Here is a 25,281-nt window from a genome sequence, read left to right as displayed (position 1 = left end):
AACGGTGGAGGCCTCATTAGCTAAGGCACCCAAGGAAGAATAAGGCCTGGTTTAGAAGCAGATAACTAAATCCTCAATCCTTCTCCCACCCCTCTACCTCACCCCACCCCCTACTCCCACCAGACAGCTTCCACCATCGTAACCTCACCATCCTCTTTCCATCGGCAGTCAAAAAGTCTCGACTGCCAAACGCCCTCCCCTTTAACTGGAGCGCTACGCCGGCTCCGGCAGTGGCTGGAAAGCTCTGGGGAGTCGGAGCATCCATCCCGCTGCAGTAGCAGCAGCAGCACCGGCGGCAGCAGCGGCAGCAGGAGCAGTAGCAAGCATCAGCTGCTACTGCAACCTCCCCCTCCCCGCTTCTCGCGGCCCGAGCCGGCGGCGTGCGCCCGGTCTAGGGGCCAGCGGGCAGGCTGAACGGCTCGGATGCGGAGGCGGGGAGGGGGCTGGCGTGGCTGGGCCAGGCCGGCGGGGCTGAGCCGCTAACAAGAGAGCAGCACTGCAGCAGCCGGGGGGAGCTGGGGACGCCGCGCCGGGTTGTGGGCTGCGAGGCGGCGCTGGCTCTTGTCTCGTCCAGCTACTGCTCAGTGCCCGCTGCGGCCCCGGCGGGCTGCCGGGATGGAGAGGGAGCAGGGGCGCCGGTGGCTGGGGGCTGTCAGTTCCAACCGGGGCTGAAGGCTCTCGTCCTTCGAGGGGCTCCCCGGGGCGAGGGGTACCCAGAAAGATAGCAGACGGGTAACAGGAAGAGAGACGAGGTGCACCGAATCCCACTCTCTTCCGTGCCCAGGGCCGCGCGGAGTCTCCCAGGCCAGCTGTGGGCAGCTCCCGGGGACTCCGTACCCCTTTATTGCCTTTCCCCTGCCTCCGCCGTCGGGCTCTGAGCCCGGGTCCCGGCCAGGATGAGGAGGTTGCGGCGTCTGGTACACCTGGTTCTTTTCTGCCCATTGACCAAAGGCTTGCAGGTAAGGCAAGGCAAGAGGGGCACACTGATGGCCAGAAGTTTGGGAGGGGGGGGTGACAGGGTAGTTGGCCGGTTCCCAAGTATGGAGGGCGGGGGCGGTGCTGGGCAAAGAGAGAAAGGTCGCCACCGCTAGGAAGGGACCGTCAGATGGGCTACTTTCAATTTTTGCTGGGGCCATTCTATGGCGTGTACTCTGTGCAAAAGGAAAGTCATCAATCAACCATAGGATTTCCTTAGTTCTCCACCTTCCCAATCCACCCACTCCCCTCTCCCAAGTTGGTATCACCCGGGAGATTGGGTACGCCAAAGTTGTTTGTTCCTATTCCTTCCAGGAAGGGAAAATAAGGAAGGTACATTCCACATTCCCTTCTGCTCCACTCCCCATCCCCCATCCATGGCTAAGTCTTTGTACCCCCTGCTTTTTTCCAAGCTGTGTAGCCTTGTCAGTCCGCCCAGCCCCACCCCAACCGTGATTCTTCCTCAGGCCAAGAAGTGAGGAGGGCAGGCCATCACATACGGTTTTCTGCTGTCCCCTACCTAGGAGCTAGATTCTGGACCCAAACAGCTGATGGGAAAGATACCTCAGGCCAAAATGGAAATGCTGCCCTCTGCCAGGTCAGACACCCTTCCTAGGCTGGGTAAAGGGCACAATTATTCATTGGCAGCCTAGAATTCTCTAGGTTTTGGAGAGGTGCTTCTTGCCTCTAGCACACTTGCTTTCATGCCTTCTAATCTGCTTTGTTTTTAGAAAGGGAATCTGTGTTACATTTCATCCAGGCAGAAACCTAGACCCTTAGTACAGGCATTGCACAACTCTAAGCTTTAGCTCTTCCTTTCCCTCCGGATTAGCTTGTAAGTGGCATTGAAAGAATAGGTTCTGGGGGGGGGGGGGACAGGGAGAGAGGAGGGAACAGAAAAATAATTTCTGCCATTAGATTATTTTTATTCCTAAAGGCTGAGGTCAAGTCTGTGTTGATAGGTGAGAAGGAAGAGAAAGGAAATGATTTGAGAAAATAATTGTGAGATGTGTAGAGCACAGAAATTGAAGAAGTGTCTCCTACTTACCCTAAGTTTGACAGAGGGGTGAATTGTGTGTTACAGGGATCTGGTGCTTTAAATATACAGAAAGCACAGAAAGAGAGCAAACATGCTCTAATATTTAGTGCCTTCCCACAAAAAGGTTTTGAAATTGTCTAATTTTTTATTCACTGAGTCCTTGAGATAACTAGTCAGAAATCAGCCCAGCTAAGCAGGGTTGGGGGAGAGAGATTGTTTATAGGTTAGTTGAGTGATTAAGATCAATCTAATATATTTTGAATGATTTCTCATATTATGATTGATATCATATTGCTTCCCTTTTCAATGAGTGGGGGAGGGGTTGAAGGGAGAGAATTTGGAGCTCAAAATTTTTTTAAATATTAAAAATAAGTAAATGATAAATTATTATTATTATTAGTAGTAGTAGCAGCAGCAGCAGTAAATATAAAGATCATTTTGATTTTCTAACTTGGTCTTAACCCGTTAGGGGCAAAACCATGGAGGAATGATTCTGGCCAGTAACAGACAGGCCTTCCTGGCATACACATGCCTACTGCTTCTCCTTCTGTTTAGGAAAGAGAAAAGGGCAGAGGTATAGTGGGGCCCAGGGGCCCTCTTTTATGATTCAAATCTGGGGAGGGAGTAGATATGTCTGAAGGCTTTCCCCCTATCCATTTTTCTATATTTTTGTTCTCAGCAGCTAACATCAAATAAAATGTGCATTCTCATATACACTGTAGTAGAGAAGCAGGAGAGGCAGATTTATACATGAAATTGTAAATCTTTATTATGTAGAGATTACCTTTCTTTCAAGTATATAATAAATTCAGTATGTAACTTTCAAAGCTGCCTTGCTTTATCAGTGATCCCTTTGTGGCCTTCCTTCTCTTTTCTTTCCACTTTTTTTTGAGAGGAGACCTTCCTTCCTTATCCCTTCCTTCCCTATCCCTCCTGCCATCCCCCAATTTGAAAGAACAGAAAATCAAAAGCTCGTAATAAATAATGCAGTCAAGCAAAACGAAGTTTCATATTGGTCATGTGCAAAACAAATGTTTCATTCTATATCTTGCTGTCTTTGAAGGTTTTCCTTTGGAAAACTATCATGTTTATATCTATGCTGGGTTAATATACCAACAAGAATTTATTAAGCACCTACAACATGTCAGGCATTGTACAAAGCCCTGGGGATATGAAGAAAAAGTTGAAAAACATCCCTTGCTCTCAAGGAGCTCACATTCTAATGGGGAAGGTGGCATGGACACAAATGGGTATATACAACTTACATAGAAAGTCTGTGTAAGTTCCCTTTAGAGGGGAAGATAACTGGGGACACCTGGAAAGCCTGCTGTAGAGGGTATCCACTGCAGGAATGCATAATTTGCATAGCTTTGAGTACTAAGGGAGAAGACCTACCTCTTCTGACCAGGAAGAGGCAGGCCTTCCTGGCATATACATTCCCACTGCTTCCCCTGTTTAGGGGAGACTTAGAGTCTTGGAAAAAGCTGGGGATTCTAAGAGTTAGATATGAAGAGAGAGAGCCAGGCCTGGGCACAGACAATGCGAAGGCACTGAGTAGAAAGATGAATTGGTATGTGTAAAGAACAGCTACCACCATTCTGGCTGTGGAGCAGGTAGAAAGAAAGAAAGAACATGGGAAAAGCCTGAAAATGCAGAATACCTCACACATTTTTAACCACAGCAGCCAAAATCTTGTCCAGCTCCAAGGATAGTCAAAACTTCTCTCTGAAAAGGGCACTGATGCCGATGGGCATTGAAAGCCTCACACTATGTCCAGGGCTGTAAAGGCACCAGGATACTCACTTAGGTAATTGAAGAGTCTAACAGCTTCTGGGCCCTGAGAGCCAGTGGGGTGATTTTAATCGCCCATTTCTGATTCTTTTTTTATTTTTCTATCAGCATCTGAGCTGCCAACTGTGTAGCCTGAATGGTGTGGAAGGGAACTCTCTTGGCATGTGTGCTAGTGTGCTTCATTTTCTCTTTGGTATTTCCACCTCTAGTCTCACCCCAATAGATGAGGCTGCAGGTTTGCATAGGTTAGAGGACTAAGAGAAAGGACTTACCTGCTCATCTTGTTCACAGGAACGGAAGCTGTATGTATACTGGATATGATTCTGCTGGAATTGGTAGCCTGAAACAAGGACCTTGAAGGAGTTAAAACCTTATAATTTTCCGCCACTTTGGACACTGGCTTTCTGGACTCCCTGTGTGAGGCAACAGGATTGTGTTCCCAGGCTAGTGTCACCTCAGTGATATTAGGACTGAGGGAGGAGGAAGGGTTTGGCAGACTGATTATCCCAGGCTAAGCCTAATTAACTCAGCCTCTGCCTCGGTAATGCAGGACTTAGGGCAAGCTGTCAGGGAGACCTTAGGGATGCAAGAGCTTCTTGTCCATCAGGAAAAACAAGCAGATAAGGAAAATACATGTGCTACAGACTGGGAAGCCCTCCACCCTCTCACCCCTTCCCATGTTCAAGTCCTGCCTCTACATTTCAAACCTGAGAAGGCAGACAAGTCTGAGCCTAGCCTGACAGGTGGAAGAGAGCTGTGGTAAGAGATAGAGAAGAGACCAGCTGCCAGGAAATGCAATTTGATGGTCTGAAAAAAAACAGCCATGCTCCCCTACCCCCATCTCTTACAAGTTACAAGTGCTCCCTTACAGCTGGCTGCAAACTGAACACTTACCTAGTGCTAAGTCACTCCACAATAGAGCACAAGCATGAACCCTCAGGAACACCCAGATGTGCCTTTGAAGAAACTACAATCCATGAATGCTAAATCCCCCCCCCCATTTCCTTTGGGGCTCTGACCACTGCCAGGGCCTGAATTCCAGACCTCTCTCTGGCCTGCCCAGGAGAAGGGGTGCAGATTTAACTCACGTGAATCTTGACCCAGCATGGGATTTCCTCCTGGTCTCAGTCTGCCCAGCTTTGAATCTCAGCAGCATTGGGGTTTTTCCACTTTCTTTGGAAGAAAGCCGGTCCCATAATCAAATGGCTGGCTTTTCTGTCTTCTGGATCATTAGCCACCCCTTACAATTCTTGCTTCATATCATGTTCTCTTCTGGCATTGTTTACAGTAACCACAGGGATGTTCGCTCAGCTCCTCTCTCCTTGATCAGTTTCCTAAACCTCCCGAATCTCATTCATTTGTTTAATAGGCATCACCTAGTGCCAGCAAATGTACAATACTGGATTGGTTTTTAGAGAGCATGGGGTATAAAGATGAGGACTGTCCTAGTCCCTTAAAAGCTCTGCCCATGTGCTTTGGTTTCAATCTCCTCCTTGACATTGTGCTCAGACATAAAGATGCAGGTCCTTTTTTACCCAGGATTGTCAAGATGTCACTTGCATAGAGGCACATTTCTTTTGGATTCTGACATTAGAAAGTGCCACTGAAAATAGAAGAAATAAAAAGAATCCTTTCTCCTTATAAAATTCTGATTTAAGACTCTTCCCCAGTTTCCCACTGATAATTCCTGGGATTCATTTGGCACAAGATTTTGCCCAAAGAGACACTGACCAACAATGGACAACAACTTATACGAGTTAGTTAATTGAATCCAATTCCCTCATCTAATAGCCAGGGAAACTGAAGCCCATATGGCATCTCCAAAATCCTGTGGGAGGTTAGTAGTAGAGCCAAGAAAATCTTTGTCTTCTCTTCTCTGTAAAGGTGTCTTTTCTACTTTCACCTAAAATGCCAGGACTTTCAGAAAAATTAAGTCAATGAGCATTTATTCAGTGCCTACTGTTTGCTGGGCCCTTTGCTGAGAATGCAAAGGAAAGCAAAAACAGCTCCTGCTCTCAGAGTCTAATGGGAAAGTCAGCACACCAAACAACTATGTGCACATAAGATGCATACTAGATAAATTGTATACATTTCTCAGAGGGAAGGCACTCAAAGAAGAAACATCTACTTGGGGATATGGAAATTTCTGATGTAACCAAAGGGACTTGATCCTTAACAGAAAATTCCATCCATTACAGAGTGAGAAAGGATAGATGCATTGGTGTGCAGGAGGCACCTGGGAGAGGGGGCTGATTCTCCCCCATCCTCAGTGTGAGCATTTGCACTGTGGAAATAGGCAAATGCTACAAACTGGGGCATGATTTATTGTTTTGTTGATTGCTTAGACTTAAGAAAGTGATGGAGAAATTTTTCCTAATGTAGATTAATCTTAAAAGTATGTGGTGTTTACTTCCCCACGCTGGAGATCCAGTTGTTAAACATTTAACAATATGCTACTGGAGAGAAAGCATAAATATAAGTAATATTAAAGGTTCTTAAAAACTGTGAAACTTCAGGCACTTAGTTCCTTGCTCCACACTATTAGCTCATTGTTTTGATTTTTATTAATGTTTTTAAAAACCCTTACCTGATAGTATGAATTCTAAGACAGAAAATCAGTAAGAGCTAGGCAATTGGGGTTAAATGATTTGCCCAGGGTCACACAGCTAGGAAATGTCTGAAGCCAGATTTGAACCCAGGTTCTCTTGACTTCAGGCCTGGTGCTCTTCCACCCGTTCTACCTAGCTCCCCCAAGCTCATTGCTTTTAGCCAACTGGAAGTCAGATTGTAATTCATCTAAAAAACAAACAAACAAACAAAACCAAAAGGATCACTAAACCCCAAAGCCTCTGTATTTCTTGCTTTTCTGTTTTTCCAGAGGACAGGATCATGTGGAAACAGGAATTAGTGCTCATGAAGATGGTGGGGTTGTTGATAATAATAAGCTCTGGGCGTTGAATCCTAGTGGCATTTTGAGAATCTTCAAAACAAGGCTGTTCCGTAGAGGACACACTTTGCCTTTGCCTATTGGAAGCACACTCTTCTTCTATTACCTACACACATCTTTGATGATGCTGAGGGGGTGGGTGGGTTTGACTGCTAACATCCTCCCTGAAACTGAAAATAATACTGCTAGGGATTTACCTAGCACCTTTTTCTTAGAGCTCCTGGCACGCACGCGCACACGCGCACACACACACATCCTGTATCTACAATCTCCTACATCCCCACAGATGTTGAATTTCAACCTTTGGCAGAGATGACTCAGCACCCCCAAGAAAAAGGGGAGGAGGAGGCAATGATTCAGTTTTCCCATAAGATAGACACGGGAAAGGTTAAGAGACTTGTCCAAGGTCACATAGGGCTTGAAGTCAGATTTCTTGCCTCTCTCCCAACTGACTCATTCTACCTCTGGCAGGTGCACAAGAGAGAGAAGATAATTTTGGCTGCAGGCTCTAATGAGGGGAACTGAAACCAGAACCAAGGTTTCAGGCCACTCCAGGCTGGCCATCAAGTTGTACTGCCTTCCCCAAAATGTCATTTGGGGAACCTTACGGTAGAAGGTGGAATTTCTTCTATCTGCTCCTGTCATTTAGGCATCCTTAGGCTTTAGAGATCAGGCCTGTGATTGGCAAGGAAATCAAGCTCTGGGTTTATCAGAAGAGCAGATAGGGCCCAGTGGTAGGTCAAAGAGCTGGTGTTCCCTAGCCCTCTGGGGGGAAGCCCCGGCCTCAGGCATCATCAGAACATGATACTTTGGCCAGGTGCTGCTGGGAGAACAGAGGTGGTTTTTCTTTGGGACTCAAGTATTTCAGTCCAAGAAAGTCTGAGGCTTTTTCATTTGACAAGCCCTCTGTGTAATTAGATTCTCCCGTTGGCAGGCATCAGTCCAGGGCACAGTTTCTGGGATAAGGCTGGCCCACAATGGTATGCAGTGATTTGCATGTGGGGACTTGCAATGAGCTTCCAGTTGGTCATGATATAATTCCCCCAGGTCTCATGTATCAGAATGGGAGGAGGGATCTAGTAAGTGGATACCCACTACCTTTACACAGAGAAGAGATTGCTGGGAAACTCAGTTTGCCCTAGTTACTGCAGCAGGGAGGGCCTAAAGCAGATTCCAAATGACAAGCTAATTCTGAAGGTCCTTCTTTTTAATTTCTATCAAAGACAAGCCAATCCCCTTTTTCCCCAAACCAAAAATTTCTTGAATAGGAAAAGTCCAGCACATTACAGATATTTCCCTTATGGGCAGGGGTAGTAGCTATCTGGGAGTTTGCTAGGGAGAACTTGGCTCTGATTCTAAATAAGTCATGAAAAATCCACAGCTATATAATAAAGAGTTGACTGTAGTCTTGTATGTACAAACAGTCATTTTTTTTTCTTTTTACAGAATCGTCTTCCTGGCATCAAGGTGAAATACCTCTTCCTGGCATGGCTGGGCATCTTTGTGGGAAGCTGGGTGGTGTACATGCATTACTCTTCATACTCAGAACTCTGCCGAGGGCATGTCTGTCAAATGATCATTGTAAGTGCTGCTTTTCCACCCTACCTTTACAATTCTCCTGAGCTTCCTGTGTGTGATAGGCAACAAGGAAAAAGAGGATGGAGCTGTGTTAAACAATTTTTGAATCCATTTCACTTGTGTTCTAAATATAATTTCATCTGATCTATAGGCAGCTGCCCTCCCTGGGAGGACAGATGATCTTTGACCATGGTTTTGTTCAGTCTTGTATTAGAATGGTTTGAAATTTCCTTCTCTGGTTTATTTTCCAAGTGAGGAAAAGGAGACAGACAAGGTTAAAATGACTTGCCCAGGGTCATACAACTAATTGTCTGAGGCTGGATTTGAACTCAGATCCTCCTTACTCCAGGCCAGGCACTCTATTCACTTTACCACCTATGCATGGGACAGGATCCATTGTCATAATCTAGCCATGTGATCTTTTGCACGCAAAGGTTAAATGGAACTCCAGACATTGATTTTATCACTTGAGAAATGAGAAGGTTGGTCAAAGGGGCTTTTTCCAGGTACTTCTAGATTCCTGTTTTCAAGACCTCAAACAATGAAAGCACCTTATCTTTCTTGACTGGAGAAGTGGCTGAATCAGTGAACAGTGTGTGAGGAGAGAGAGGAACAGGAAGAAACTGGATGCTATCAGGACTGACTCAAGGTAGATTTGGAAGCTAAACACTTCAGATCTGGTGGAACAGGACCAAGGGAAGGAATGAGTTGGAGAGGAAAAGAAAGAGAGGAAGAGATAGAGATACAAAGAGACAGAGACACTGGATCCTTCAAACTCCAGGCCAGTGGACTTAATTTTAATTTCTGGCAAATTTCTAGCATATATCATTAAAAAGACAGTTTCTGAATACTTAAAAGGGAAGCAGAGAATTGTACAAAAACAGCATGGATGTATCCAAAATGGATCCTCTGTAGATAGAACATACTTGGATTTTGCAATGGAATTGAATATGACATCCATATGGGCTACATGATCATAAAGGGTTGGTTGGTTTGTTCTTCCCAGACCAATGATTTCATTGGTTTAGGAGTCTCCCAGAGAGGCAACCTTCTTTACTAAAGCAGATCAGCAACTTGCCACAGTTGATCCTCTTGGTGGATTGCCTGGGGCACTTTGGGGTTAAGTAACCATCTCAGTACTCCTCCAGCCAAGCCAGTGACTCCAGCTTGGAGTTTGAAAGCAATAAGGTGATTGTGGACCACAAAATACAATAAAAACAACTTTACTTATGATGAGATTAAAAAGGATGCAATTACTAATTAAATCCCAATAAAAAGCTGCTCCCCACAGCAGTCCACAATATTCACTTAGGAAAGCATCTTGCTAAAACCTCTGGGGCACCAATTTGCCACAGGCTGGTCCTTTTCTGTCTTTGGGGGCACCTAAGAGCCATTGTTCAGGGATGAACCTGTTCATATATGTCTTAGATTCAAAGAGTTTTGAGGTCCTCTTGAGGCTAGATAGTCAGGGATTCTGCTTGTTTTTGCTATGAAGCCCCAATACCCTCATGTTGTCCCTAGTCTGCTCCAGTCTCACATCATAGACTCTGTGTCCTGAAACAGAAGCTTTTCAGCTACCTTTCTCCTCCCTAGAGTGGGCCAGGCTAACCCCTGAGAGAGGGAATAAATATTTGTATGGTGCCTGTGGCACAGTGGATTGAGTACTGACTTTGGAATCAGGAAGATTCATCTTCATGAGTTCAAAACTGGGCTCAGATACTTACTAGCTGTGTGACCCTGGGCCAGTCATTTAACTGTTGGCCTCAGTTTTTCATCTATAAAATGGAGGAAGAGGAAATGACAAACTACTCTAGTACCTTTGCCAAGAAAACCCCAAAATGGCATCACAAGGAGTCGGACATGACTGAAATGCCAACTATGCACCATAATTTGATGCTCATGACTGCCCTATGAAGTAGTATTTCCAACTTATACCTGAGTCAACTAAGGTAAACAGAAGTCAAGTGATTTGACCAAGATCACACAGTCAGTAGATGTCTGGGGTCACATTTGAACTCCAGTCTTTCAGATTCCAGACCCAGTGCTCTATCCTTTGCTATACTTACCTGCCTCTTGCTGGATGTTAATGGAAACTGCAGTATAAAGAATGTTCCCCAAGCTTCAGTCTCTTGATAAAATCATCTTTTGCCATTTAATTAAAGAAACTTAGTCTAGCATAGCCATCCCTGTCCCTCTTTCACCCTCATAAGGAAGTGGAGAAATCTAAGGTCGGCTTGCCATTGCCCTGGCTCAGAGGAAGCTCTAGTTGATAGTCAGAATCTCCCTCAAGTCTTGCCTAGACTTGGAAAAGTGAGGGACCTGGAGGTGGGGTGGAAAATTTGTGGCCTAAGAGATTGAAATGGGCAGCTCCGGGGCTCAGGCACTGAGGGGGTTGGGCTTGGGGCTGGAACAAGGTCATCTGATGTCAGTGCTTGCCAGGGTCCAGCAAAGGAACACAGAGCAGTGCTAGGCTGAGGCACATGCTTACTGCAAGTTTTCTTGGTGTTTATTAATAGACATAATTACAGAGAGCATTTTAAAAAAATCTCCCAACCCAGATGCTAACCAGCTCTTTCCATCCCCCCTCTCTGAGCACTGCAGACTTCCTACCTGCTAAGGGCAAAGCTACTTAGCATTCACCCCATTGCTGTAATTAGTGGAAAATCAGGGATTTCACATGGTGTGGTAAGCATAAAGAAGACTGGGCAGTAATGTGATGCATTAGGCACAAGCTGAGTGTTTTCTGCTGCTTCTCCAACCCCCTTCCCTCTTCTGCCTGCTTTCAGCAGCCATAAGCACCATAGAACTCTCTGTGGGGGACATAATGTGATGAGAAAAGCCACTCTGAGTACCATGGGGTGTTGGAGCATGGGTAAAGGGATCTGTGTGTTTGGGGATGCTATGCAGGTGTCCCCAAACACTAAAATGCAGCTTCTTTGATGAAGGTCACAAAGTTGAAGGTGAAGACTTGACCACAGGAATCCCATAGTTACCCTCTGCCTCTTGGATGTAACCTTATGAGAACCCGAGTTAGATCAGGGACACCAGAATTAGAGAAGGGGGGAGGAGGGAGGGAGGAAGACAGGGAGATAGGAGAGAGGGAAGGAGGCTGAGCAGATTTGAGAAAATCTGGCTGTCAAATGGAGTTCTCTGTCTCAGCTGGGCAAGCCCATGAGCTGTTTAAATACAAAGAGGGGTTGATTAAGGGGAAAGAGTAAGAAAATTAGTGCAAAGCTTTTTCCATTTAATTTGCCGGTGATAAACATTTATTAAATGCTTACTGTGTACTAGGCAGTGAGCTAAGTGCTGAGGATACAAAGAAATACAAAAGACAGTCACTGCCCTCAATCTAATAGAGGAGACAATATGTAAACAACTTAGTACAAATAAACTATAAACAGGAAAAATAGGAATTGATCAAGAGAGGAAAAGAACTAAATTAAGAGGAGATTGGAAAAGACTTTCTGTGGAATTTTAGTATAGATTTAAAGGAAGCCAGGAAAGCCAGAAGACAGATTTAATTATTACTAAATGCTAATAATCCCTGGCTTCTTTCAAAACCCAACTCAATTACCACTTTCTTCCTTGGTATTCCTAAATACATGTATGTGTATTTAGATAACATAAATATGTATATATATGCATGTATATATATATATATATATGTTGTTTCCCTTGTTGGAATATAAGCTCTTAGGAGCAATGAGATAGCTCAGTGGATAGAGAGCCAGGTCTGGAGACAGGAGGTCCAGGGTTCAAATGTGACCTCAGATACTTCTTAACTCTGTGACACTTAGCAAGTCACTTAATCCCAATTGACTAGCACTCTTCTGTCTTGGAACCTATTCTCAATATCAATTCTAAGTCAGAAGGTAAGGGTTTTACCAAAAAAATTAAAAGCTGAGGATGCAGCTTGATGTACAGTGATGCTCTTGGTAGATACTTGCCTCAGGTCTGTCCCAACTGGCTTCCAGAATGTGTGCTCTAAAGGGAATGCTAATCTTTGTTTTTCTGTATACAAAATAGACCATGGGAGGTGAATGAATGGTCAAGATGATAGAATTAGGTATTCTTAATTATTCTGCCTTAGGTCTAGCAGGACAGATTTCCCATCAGGAGAGTGTATGGTTGGCTATTGTAAGGATAATTTTAGCGTTGTGACTTAAAATCTATTTAATTGGTTGCCAGGGGAAATCCCAAATAATAAAATGCCCAAGTTAGCTAGAAATTATGGTGATTTTGATTAATATAGAGAGAAGGAATTAAGGAGAAGAGAGAGAGAGAGAGGAAAGAGTTAAATTAAACTGCTCCAGCTCAAGATGAGCCAGGCAGGAGTTAAAGGCCTTGGCCAAAGGGGCCTTTCTAAGCCCAAGGGAAAAGAAGTCAGTCTTACCCAAGTCACCATGAGACTGTCTCAAGGAAGCTGTCTGAGGGAGCTCCTCCAGGCTGAGTTCCACACATGAACTGACTCCAGGCTGCTCATATAGACCTTTTCACCCTTGTGGCTCCTCCTCTAAATTTTCACATCTACCAATCACAACAAAGGCTTTCTCCAGGACTGCCCATACTTTTAGTTCTCATCTTCTTTGATTATATCTTTTGAGCTACTTCACACTTCTTTGTTAAGTTCACCTTTTGTTAGTTACTTGACCTTTTTGTGATTAATTTAACCTTTATAGGTACTTAACATCTTTTTGTAATAAGATACTAAAAATAGACTTAGTTTAAAGTTCTAGTTTCACTATAAGGTGAGAACTAAGTACCTTCATTGTTCAATCAGGAGATTACAACTTTATCTTCCCCTAAAGTAAGGTTTAAGTAGGGTGGAGTAATGTAAAGTTCCCAAGACATTCCTGATCAAGTGTCTCCATTGTTACAATCAGGAAATAGCTAAATCAAATCTTCTAAAGTATGGTCTGAGTAGGGTGGAATAGTTTTAAAATTCACACTATAGAATGGGTAGTGTAAGCTGAATAGGTGCTGAGTGAAGGGAAAGAAGGGAAGGAGGAAGAGAGCAAAGGGAACAGGAAGAGAACGTTGCCAAAGCACCCACCAAGGAGTCTCTGTCCACAATGCAAGATATAAGTGATTGAGATGCTTTAAAAATCCCTCAAAATTTTCTCCTTCAGCTAGAAAGTGAGGTAGCCAGAGCACTGGACCTGACACCAGGAAGCCCTTGATTTAAATCCTGCCTCAGACACTAGATTTTAATAGTCTGTCAAATGGGCTCCATGACAGTCCCCAAAAGGGCTAAAAACCCTTGATATAGAGATTCTCAGGGCCTGAGCACTCCATAAATAATCAAGTCTATCTTTGCCTCATGACCAAGGAGCAAACCAAGGACATGAGAATGAACCTGACTGGTGGTACAAAGAAACTATGTAATGGGTTTCCTAATCTCTTCTGCTAAGCTGTTAAGGGCCCTATTTGCTTTGAATATGTTTTGTATTCATGCATCTGTATAGTTTTCCTATTAGAATATAAACTCCTCAAGGTTAGGTACCAGAGTATCTTGCCTTTATCTTTGTACTCATCACATGTGATAGGTGTTTAATGAATGCCTATTCAAATGAATTTCAACCTGTACCAGTGAATGGGTGCTCACACCCATGAGGTCACAGATTTGTTGGCATTTTGGAATATGAGTTTATCAGGTCCTTTTCTAAGGGCAGATTTTGATAGGGATTGGTGGAAGCCCTCGAACATCTGAGGCAATGGGGTAGACTTCTTCATAGTTTTGCCTAGGTGCAGTCCTGAATTCCTTCTTGAGGAAAGGAAGGTGGCCCTAGCTAGATTGTGTGTGTACATGGCCACTAAGCTCATCTGCATTTGAGGGCATTTGGTGGATGGTCTTCTGGTCACTGAATTAATCAATCTGTAAACAAATATTTATTAAGCACTACTATGTGCCAGTCTGTGCTAAATACTAAAGATACAAAGACAGAAATCAAAATGGTTCCTGTTTTTAAGGAGGATATGTTACACAAGAAGTACTTGTGTAAACATCATCTTCTGGTTTCAGTTGATTCCTCTTGAAAATGAAATCAGTATTAAAGGTGAGAGCCCTTTTCTTCTCTCCTATGGGTGTCTGGGCCATGCATACCAAAGGAATAGGGCTCTTCTTCTATGGCAGCTAAAGGGGTGTACACTCATTTTCTTAATCCCTGGCTAGACTATATTGGATGCATGTTGGCTGGCATAGATGAAGCCTTGGAAGAGAAGGTTTCCTGCCTGTTCCATTTCAGTGCCAGAGAACTGCATTTATGAATCATGGTTTCCGTAAACACAGAGGGAATTCATAGCACTGGGAGGAAAACATCAAGTCAATTTAGTTTCCCTTTGCCCAGGGGTCATTTAGGGAGTCAGAGATTAGTGAGGAGTCTCCTTTGATGTAGTTCTAGATCCAACTTGGCAGTGTCTGTTTGGCCCCACTGGCTCCATTGGGGCCAGACTTGAGCTAACGTGCCACTCTCAAGTGCCAATATGCTGTCCATATAATTCTAGCAACTTCTGAAGACTTATATTCTTCTTTGGTCACTGAAGAGCTGTGATCTGTATAGTAGAGACTATCTACACCTGTGATTCCATGAAGCCTAGAACAATTGAAGTATTGATGTGTGCCAAGAACTGGTTTCACTAAGAGGGAGTGACAGGCAGGGGAAAAAGATACTGATTGAATTTTGGAGGCATTGATGTAATGACTAAGTTTTCATGCAACTTGATTTGTGACTAAAGGCAAAATGGTATAGTGGTTTGTTGGCAGTTGCTATTAGTAGCCACCTGAATGATTATTTTCTTTGGATCTCCTAGAATAAATAAAGACCAGATCTGCTCCCTGCTTCTAGATAGTTGAATTTAGCAATGACTTGTTTTCCTGTGAGACTTGGGTGGATCGATTCCAAGGGCTTAGAGTTGTTTCCTTGTCTGGCCCTGTAAATCTAGCCAACACCTAGCTCTGAAATTGAGGTCCAGTCCCTGGGCTTTTATTATTCAGTTGACTCTTCATGACCTCATTTGGGGTTTTCTTGGCAAAGATACTGAAGTGGTTTGCCATTTCCTTTTCCAGATCATTTTATTGATGAGGAAACTGAGGCCAACAGGGCAAAGTGATTTGCCCAGGGTCACACAGCTACTAAGTGTCCAAGTCTAGATTTGAAATTAGGTCTTCCTGACCCTGGCCTGGCATTCTGTGCACTGTGCCACCTCACTGCCACCTTCTCCTTTATTGAAGCAGCAGAAGGCTTGTCTCCCTCTTTCTCTCTTCTGACATTTCTTCCTTTTCTCTTTCCTTAAGTTTTGGTGCTTTAAACAGGACATTTCAGTTCCAGAAACATGCCGTCATAGCAACTGCTGATGTCCATTCAGGAATTCACCTAATGCATGCTTCAAACAATAAACGATTTTCATTCAATGGGAGAAAAGAACACAGTTGGGTTTTCTTCTTCCCTCATCCCAATTCAGTCCTTCCTTCTGTGTGTCTAAGAGTCACAACACAGACCAAGGAGGTGGGGGGAAGGGAAGGGTGAAGCTGAGCATGGGAGAAATCAAAGATCAGGAGTCTTTCCTTTGCCAGCAGACTCCCACTGGAAGAGAAACCAGATAGCTGTGAGATGCCATTCAGAGCTTGGGAAGGGGTGCTAATTGTTTTCTAGGTCTTGATTTAATTACTGTTAAAAGTTTCTTTCTTTTTGTCTAGCTTGGAGAAGGGAACACTGAGTGATAGCAGGGAAGGATGTTCCTAGGGGTTATTCCATATTTTCTGATCTAAACATTATTGAGATAATAATGAGGTTATATATATGTATATATATATATATATATAATTATAATGTGCTTTGCAAACCTTAAAATGCTATGTAAATGTTAGGTATTATTGTTACTATGATTGAATATAGCTATTTATCCCATGAGTCAGTTTTGTAAAGAGTGTTGAATATGGAATCACAGAACCTGAATTTGAATCTTGATTCCACCATTTATTACCTTTGCAACCTTGGATCACCTAAGACTTTTAGATCAGAAACTACTCAAAAAAGGCTGCGCTAGGACTCAAATATCCTCTAGATATTCCCAACCCATACATCTGTCTCTAAGTATTCCAGAAAGCCTGAAATGTTTTAAAATATTTCTAGCCATTACCTCCTTCAATGACCTGATTTAGTGCCATTTTGTCTCTAAAATGCCTCTAAAAATGTCTAATTATGATGGTACTTAATCCACCATCATTAGGGCAAATAATTTAGTAATGGGGTTGAACTGCACTAAGCCATCTCTACTCTCTCCTCCAATTCCCCTTATGATCTCTTCCCCCAACCCTCCCTAGCCTATACCTTCTAAGACAGAAAAGTGGCAAGGGCTATGGAAACAAGGTTAAGTGACTGATCCAGGGTCACACAACTAAAAAATATGTGAGGTCAGATTTGAACCCAGGACCTCCTGTCTCCAGGCCTGGCTCTCTATCTACTGTGCTAACTAGATGCCCCCCACTTCCCTTTATGATTGGCAGCCTGCACTTGTAGAATGGTTGATCATGGTTAGGTTCAAGCTATGGCTTTGAATCAGGAAAAGAAAGTTGTCTACACTAGGATAAACCCCATAATTTTGGTCTCAGACATATATAGTTCCAACCAACTGAACCAATTCTTAATTGCCTTTTTAAAAATTTATGAGTTTATAGATTTGGCTATCCTATACCTCCCCCCTTTCTTTCTCTCTCTCAAAATAAACCATGCCTTAGAGTTAACACTAAGCATTGGTTCCAAGGCAGAAGAGCTGTAAGGGCTAGACAATGGGGGTAAAGTGACTTGCCCAGGGTCACATTGGTAGGAAGTGTCTGAGACCAGATTTGACTTCCCATCTCCAGACCTGGCTCTTTATTCATTAAGTCACCTAGGTGACCCTAACCTACATCTTTCCTGCAACAACTTGAATAAGGACAGTTAAGAGTGGGAAATGAGTGAGCTCCAGGTCAGAATGTCACTATTCCCCAGCAATTTCCCTTTAGCAGTTGAAAATCCATCTTTTCTCTTTTCCTTTTAACTCAAGGAAGACCCAAATCCAGGGAAGGATGGTGGGGGCTAGACTAGTCCAAGAAAGAAAGACTCATTTCCTCAGATGGAAAGAGGCTCTAAAAGACTAGAAACTAATAAAAATCTAAAAGATCAGAAAACTAAGCAGAAGAAAGAAACTAATATGATCAGAATTCATTTAAAAAACAAGAAGCTTCTAATTGAGAGACAAGATGGAGGGGCTACAGAACACCTGGATGAATATGGTGTGATCTGCTGACAGACAACACTGCATCTCACCTAGTGGAGCTTGTGATGGGACTTGCTGTAGGGATTCCTGGTCCTGGTAGAAAAGGGAATGGAGGGGTGTCTGCACGAACCTAGGTCATGAGGAAAGGAGAGTCTCCGGTTTGCAGAACCAAAAATCTGAGTTCAGGATCTTCTAATGGGACTTCTCTCCATGGAACAATGGCAAAATCTGTCTGTCTGTCTGTCTGTCTCTCTCCTTGGCAAAATCTGTCTATCTTGGTAGCCAAGCAGTGGCAAGTATGGGGAAAATAAATGGATAGAATAGGAAAACCTTGTTAAGGAAAGTCAGAAGGCTTCCCTTGCTGTCTTAATTTCTCCTTGCCTTCCCTTGTCAACAGAAGGGCAAACTTCACTGGCTTCTGGTCAATTAGCATCCTTTATAAACCAATGCCTACAGCTTCCAGCTTCTCAACTTCTTATGCAGTCAGTTAGTGAAACATTTAAAAAGCACCTACTATGTTATGTGGTCACTGGGCTAAGTGCTTGGAATACAAAGAAAAGCAAAAAACAGTTCCTGCTCTCAAAGAGCTCATAGTAATGGAGAAGAAAACGCAAATGACTATATGTTATATATATGAATTTATAGTATATTATATATATATAATATTGTATACTTAGAAGCTTATGCTTTTGTCTAACCTATATCTCTTTTGCTGCTACTTGAGCAGGAAGAGTTGACAGTTATATCATATGATATATGTAATGCAACTATATCATATATTACTACCATATTATATAATATAATGTGCTCCCAAATATCTCTATATGACAAATTGAAGATAATCAGTAGAGGGAAGGCACCAACATTAGGATGGGGAAAGGCTTCTTGTAGAAGATGGGATTTTACTGGACCTTAAAGGAAGTCAGGGAAGCCAAGAGGCAAAGAAGAGAAGGGTGAGCATTTCAGGCAGGAGGGACAGCCAGAGAAAATGTCCAGAGCCCAGAGTTGGAGTATTTTGTTTAAGAAACAGCCAGGAGGCCAATGTCACTGAAGAACAGAGTATGGTAGTGGTAGTAGGGAATTCTTGTTACCTTCACTCCTCTCCCATTTGAGCACAGTCCAGTCTCTTCATTTACTGGTGAGAAAAAAAGTCCGGGGAATTCACTTGCCAAAGGTCGTAGAGCTTATTAGTGACAGAACTAGAATGAAAACCCAGGTTTTCTAACTTCTAGCTCACAAGAATCTGGGGGGAAATAAGTTCTATAAGTATTTGTAATGGTAAACTATTTTACTTTGTAACAATTCTAAAATGTTTCTCCCTTCCCTTCCCAAAGAAACATCCCATATAAGAAAAAGAGAAACAGTTAAGCAAAACTAACCAATATAATATGGAACCACATTCAATATCATCTGCAATATTTCACATCCATAATCTCTACCTCTGCAAAGAAGGGAGGGAGGTGGTGTATTTTTAAATTTTGGGGAGGGACAAGTTTGAATTTAATAATTTCAGTGTTCAATTTTTATTGTTTTGTTGTTTCTGTTTCCATCTTTGTAGTCAGTGTGAATATTATTTTCCTGGTTTTCTTTATTTCATTTTGCATTAGTTTATATGTCTTCCTGTGTATCTTGTTTTTTTTTTTTTAATAGTCATTGTTTCTTATAGTACAATAGTATCCCATTAAATTCATGTACCATAACTTGTTTAGTCATTCCTCAGTCAATGGCCATCTACTTTGTTTCTAGTTTTTTGTTATTGAAAAAAGGTGCTGTTATAAATATTTTAGTGTATATAACACTGATAGTACCTTTTGGCCTTTCTTTCTATTGGCCTGTGTGGGGTAAATGATTAGCAGCAGGTTGTTTGGAGATGGACATTTCAGTCTTTTTATTCATAAAGTTCAGAGTAACTTTCCAGAATGATTGTATTAATTTGTAGTTCCACTAACATAGTATGAGCACACCTCTTTGTATACCTTTTCTAATATTGACCATTCTTATGTTTTGTCATCTTTGTCAATGTGTAAAGGGAACCATTATTGCTTTCATCTACAACCTGCATTTACCAGATCTGTATAACCCAAATCCTCTAACGAGCTGTTATTCCCCTTCAGCCTTCTCTTTCCTATGAAAGAGATGAAGGGCAGAAATAATTTCCTCAATCTCCTCTCATCACTCAACACTGCCTAAATTTACAGTTGGGGACAGAGTCCCTCCCTACTAAGTGACTTGTCCAAGATTACACAGCTTCAGGGGAAACTTGGTAGCACAGTGATAAAACATCAGGCCTGAATTCCGAAGGACCCGAGTTTAAATCTGGTCTCAGACACTTCTTATCTGTGTAACCCTGAACAAGTCACTTTACCCCAACTACCTAGCCCTTGCCCCTCTTCTGTTTTAGAACTCTTACAAGGACAGAAGGTAAAGGTTTTTTAAAAAAAAGATTATACAGTCTTTTGGTATTTAAACTATGGAGTCTTTTTTGACTCCTTTGTCTCATTCCAAGTAGAATTTTTTTTTGTCTTGTTTTTTGTTTAGGGCTCAAGAGTTGATACCAGGGAGATAAATTCTACTTGCCCTGGGACTTATCACCTAAGAAATAGCACTTTATTTTTAACTTCAGCATTATTATTGATTTCCAGAAACTAACACCCTAAGAGCATGTCAGATATGATAATTATTTTCATCATAATACTCAAATTTTATTTATTTCTGCAGTTTTCTGTCCTAAGTGTATTCAGAAAATTTTATTTAACATTAGGATTTTTTTTTGGAGGAAGGGAGTTGGGGATAGAGATTGGATCTATGATTTCACTAAAGGAAATAATTCTTTTTTTTTAATTTAAGTTAATTTATTTAGTCAATTTAGAACATTATTCCTTGGTTACAAGAATTATATTATTTCCCTCCCTCCCATTTCCCCACCCTCCCTGCAGCCAATGTGCCATTTCATTGGGTATTACTTGTGTCCTTGATCGAAACCTAAAGGAAAGAATTCTTAATGTGGAAACAACCTCCTATGATGTAGCTTATCATCTCTTCTACAATGCATGGTCTTGGAGAGTTGATTGGGCATCAGCAGGTTAAGTGGCTTGTGGGTGCTTGCACAGCTGATAGGTATCAGGACTAGACCCTACATCTTTCTGACTTCTACACCAGCCCTCTATTCCCTGTGTCATACTGCCATCTCAACACTAGGTCCTCTAGGCAATAGAGATATGGAAAAAAGAAACACTTGAACCCAATTGCTTAGTGTAGGGATGAATTTCCCTGTCTGAGAAATGAAGTTCTCTTGTTTGGCACCTGTTGCTACATTCTACTCTAAAGTTAAGGACTATCCTAGTAGCTTAAATAATGTGCTCGATGAGGCATCTGTATTTCCCCTTTGACCAGTCCAATCAGAGTTATGATTCCAACCATTCTAATACTCTTATCCAGGCTACCCAGGGATAGATAGCACACTTCCAGGGACAAGACTTTCCATGGGAGAGGAGGCGAAATCTGTGGCCAGGAGCTTGCATGAGTTTGTTGGCTATAGGAGGATGGAACCTCTGCCTTTATTCTTACTAGCATCAAGCAGGAGTAAGCCAGGCTTTTGTGGCTCTTATCTGAATCCCCCCCCCCCCAATAGCATTCTATTATTACTCTTTTGGGTATCCTTAGCCATCTCCCTTGCTGCATCGGGAAAGATGATCTATTCTAGGAATCCCAAATGTCTTACTACACAATCATTTATATCTCAGTAAGTGAATGGCTAGCTATTAGGGCCAAGACTCCCTGGAAAAAGACTCTTGGCCTGTGTCCCACCTTTCTACCAGTTCAGCTTTGTTTCTGTCAAGTCTGCCCAGCTCTTGACCTTATGTTTTTTTGGAAAGAAACAGAAGAGAGAGATTGATTTTTCCTTGGTTTAGCACTGTCTAGATGGATAGCAAGCTCCCAGAAGCAAGTGATTGTTAATCTTAGTAAAGGCAGTGGGAAAACTCCTATATAGTGGTAGTTTTTGCAAATAGAAATTCTATGCCATAAGCAATTATTATTATTATTTTAAACCCTTACCTTCCATTTTAGAATTATTGCTGTGTATTGGTTCCAAGGCAGAAAAGCAGAAAAGGCTAGGGGTTAAGTGACTTGTCCAGGATCACACAGCTAGGAAGTATTGGAGGTCAGATTTGAACCCAGGACCTCCCATCTCTTAGGCCTGGTTCTCTATCCACTGAGCCATGCAGATGCTCCCCCCAAGCAATTATTAAACATCTGTTATATACACGTTGGGCTCAATGGTAGATGCTAGAGACTCTAAAGTAGAAACAAAATAGTCCATGACCTCAAGGAGCTTACATTCTACTAGAGGATATACATGCATAGCAATAAGCAAAGTAATTTAGGGATCAAGGAAGGTGTTGACAACTCAGGAAATTGATAAAGGCCTCTTGTAGCAGGTGGCGTGTGAACTGAGCTCTGAGAGTTTATTTTATTAGGTTTATTTATAAGGTTCCTTTTGCTGATGCTCTGAATTTCTTCTGGAGAAGGAATATTTGTGTGTGTGTTTTTTAAAAATTGTTCTTTATTTTCTTCTCAATTACATGTAAAAACAATTTTTAACATTTGGCTTAAAAAAAATTGAGTTTCAAATTCTCTCTCTCTTGTCCCTTTTCCTTCTCCAAGACAGTAAATAATCTGATATTGATTTTATATAGCAATCACATAAAACATAAAAAAAAAACCTTATGTTCCATCCTAGAATCAATACTGTATATTAGTTCCAAGGCCCAAGAGTGGTAAGTTCTAGGTGATGGGGGCCAAATGACTTGCTCAGGATCACACAAATAGGAAGTGTCTGTGGCCAGCTTTGAACCTGGGTCCTCCCATTTCTAGGCCTGGCTCTCTATTTATTGAACCCCCTAGCTGCCTTTCACGTAGAACATTTTAAGGGAAATCCATTTGGAGAATGACTTTGTGCTTGTGCCACATCAAGCTATTGTGCCAATCATCTTGAATGACTTTAGAGCTAAAATGTCCAAGGCTTGGTCAGTGACGATATCACTTGATTTTTGATCTTGTCTTTTCTCCTCTCTGTAACACCTGCCAGTTTGGGGTTTTAAATTTGCTGTTCTGTGGTTTTAAATTTGCTGTTCTGTGATCGCTTAGGAAAAACAAACTGATAAAGTTCAGCTTAATGCAGATGGTGCTTAAAAAACAAACCAACAAACAGGCTGGATAACTCCATAGCAGGTAAGAAGAAAAGTGAAAAGCAAAAAGAGCATAGTTTTTTAAAAAAGGATATCTCATCATAGGTCAAAACTAGAAGCTACTGTCATTTATAAAGATTTTCAGTGTTTTCTAGTAAGAACTATAAGGCAGCTCATTGAATTTGGAGCCTGGTGGTTCCCTGCGTTTCATCATTTATCTTTCTTTTTCTTAAAGTGGCTATAGCTGAAGGCTGAAAAGAAAATTAAAAGGTAAATTTTTTAAAGATAGGAATTGAAATTTTGCTAATCCCCAAAAGTTTCCTTTTAAGACTTTTCCTAACATACTTTCTTTTCACTAATTGAAGGAATAAGGTTGATCTGCAAAATTTTTTCTCCCACAAGAATTAAAATAGTTAGACATGCATCTTACTCAGGATAGTACCATTTTGGGAGGAATGTAGCAAAGATTTTAAACTAAGTCCAATAATGAAATTGATAGAGAAAAAAATACTCTGTAGAGAGTTGAGGTAAGATAAATGAATCTCTTAGAGGCTGTTTTATCTTTTTTTTTTTTTAATTAAAAACCCTTACCTTCCATCTTGAAGTCAATACTGTGTATTGGCTCCAAGACAGAAGAGTGGTAAGGGCTAGGCAATGGTGGTTAAGTGACTTGGACAGGGTCACACAGCTAGGAAGTATCTGAGGCCAGATTTGAACCTAGGAGTCTCTAGGCCTGGCTCTCAATCCACTGAGCTACTGTAAAGATTAAAATTTAGGGGAGATGGGGAGACTGAGGCAGGTAGAAATTAGTTTCTCTCTGCAAGGAGTATTATATTTTTTAGAGGTTTATTAAAGGTTAAAGATTAAAGAATATACAAGTAAGAAACATGTGCCTAGGCCAGAGGCCTAGACAAAATAACCTCCCATCACGCAAGAGACCGCCTGCTCCAAAACGGAAGTCCAAAAAGAGCCAAGAGAGAGAGCCCTCAAAAGCCTTTGAATCAGCTTAAATACCTTCTGGATCTCGGCCCAGGTGAGATTACAAGGCATTCTGGGGAAGTGGAGCAAAGGCTCATGGGGATTGTAGTCCTGTATTCGAGTCTATTTTTTACACTACCCAGCTGCCCCCAAGGCTGGTTTATAGTATCTCAACACTCTACAGAAGAATTTTTAAAGGCCAGACTCCATAATATAAAAAAAAATAGAAAAAAAAAGAATGCTTCTTGTATGTCTCATTTTTAAGCTAAATTAAATTGTTAATTTAGGGAAAACATGTTTCATTCTTTTGATTTCCTTAGTTTGATGAACTTTGATTGAGCAAACAAACATTTTCCTTTAAAAATTCCTAAATCAAGGTGGTTAGTAAATAGAAAGCCAGGTCTGGAGACAGGAGGTTCTGGGTTCAGATTTGATTTCAGATCTTTCCTAACTCCAATTGCCTAGTCTTTACCACTCTTCTGCTTTGGAATGGATACTTAGTATTGATTCTAAAACAGAAAATAAGGATTTAAAAAAATTCTTAGTTGCACACCCTAATAAAATATGCTGAATATTCTTATTCCTTTCCCTTTTTTTTAAGCTAAAATAAAGGGCTGATAGGTGAGTATTGGGGGTAGGTTTGTAGAATTAAATACCCCAAATTGACTATTGTTGCTCTTGTGAGTGAGAGGCCCGTCCTATTTGCCAGCTCTAGTGTATTGTTTTGTTGCCCAGATGCAGAAATAAAGCTAGAAACAAATGTGTTGTTTAGATGGTTTGGTTCTCTTGTCTGGTCTTGGGCCTTTTAGCTGCTGAAGTTTTCATTGTGAGGAGTGGCTCTGGCTTCCTTTTTTTAACTACTTCCATCTCCAGAGAGGTTAGACTAGACTTCAGAGTCAGGGTGAAGCCGGGACCTGCTCCTTGATGCCAAGTAGTTTTCACTCAATAACATAAGATAGGTAAGCATTTGGGAGGGCTGATGAATAATTATACTAACAAGCGTTACTCTTGTAATTTGGAAGTTTTGCTTTGAAAAACCCCACCTTCCCTGCACTCCCACTGCCCCTTTTAATGAGAGGACAAGTCAGCTTTCTAATATGATGTTTAAAACCTCACCCAAAGGGTCAGCACCTCCTCTGAGGCTGCTGAAAGTGCCAATCCCAGAGTCCTTAGTCCTTGCACTTAGTGGTTCTTTACTGTTTATTTTCTCGGATTTTCTTTTTTAATCATAAGCAATTACATTGCCACAGGGCTTAGAACTGGAAGATACCTTAGAGATGGGAGTCTAGCCCCTGATTATTTTGTCTCATTGATAATTTAGGTGAAGCAAAACCAATTAATAAAGGGATTGTTTCTGGCAATATATATGACATTCAGTATCCATAATCCCCTACCTTTGCTGAGAAGAGGGAATTGTTTGATCATCTCTCCTCTGGAACCATGGTTGGACATTGCCTTGAATCTGTGTTCAGCTATAATGTTGTTTTCATTTATATTATTGTAGTTATACATATTCTCTTATTTCT

At 41.9% G+C, this 25,281-nt stretch overlaps 1 protein-coding gene across 2 annotated transcripts in view; it reads left to right on the top strand.

Annotated features, from left to right (window-relative positions):
* The first annotated feature begins 212 nt into the window (after positions 1–212).
* The window catches only part of DIPK1B (divergent protein kinase domain 1B), a 40,913-nt gene continuing 15,844 nt past the window's right edge, over positions 213–25,281 (top strand). Inside the window, exons 1-2 of one of the 2 annotated variants that reach the window (XM_056812682.1) lie at positions 213–959; positions 8,199–8,219. In XM_056812682.1, the coding sequence (XP_056668660.1) occupies positions 897–959; positions 8,199–8,219 (84 nt within the window). In that variant the 5' untranslated portion in view covers positions 213–896. Of the gene's footprint in view, positions 960–8,198; positions 8,334–25,281 lie in introns of both variants that reach the window. The other variant, XM_001366160.4, reaches the window with a different exon arrangement.

This window comes from Monodelphis domestica, chromosome 1 (genome assembly GCF_027887165.1).
Source record: "Monodelphis domestica isolate mMonDom1 chromosome 1, mMonDom1.pri, whole genome shotgun sequence".
Taxonomy (NCBI): Eukaryota; Metazoa; Chordata; class Mammalia; order Didelphimorphia; family Didelphidae; genus Monodelphis; species Monodelphis domestica.
This window is presented reverse-complemented; position numbering and strand designations above follow the sequence as displayed.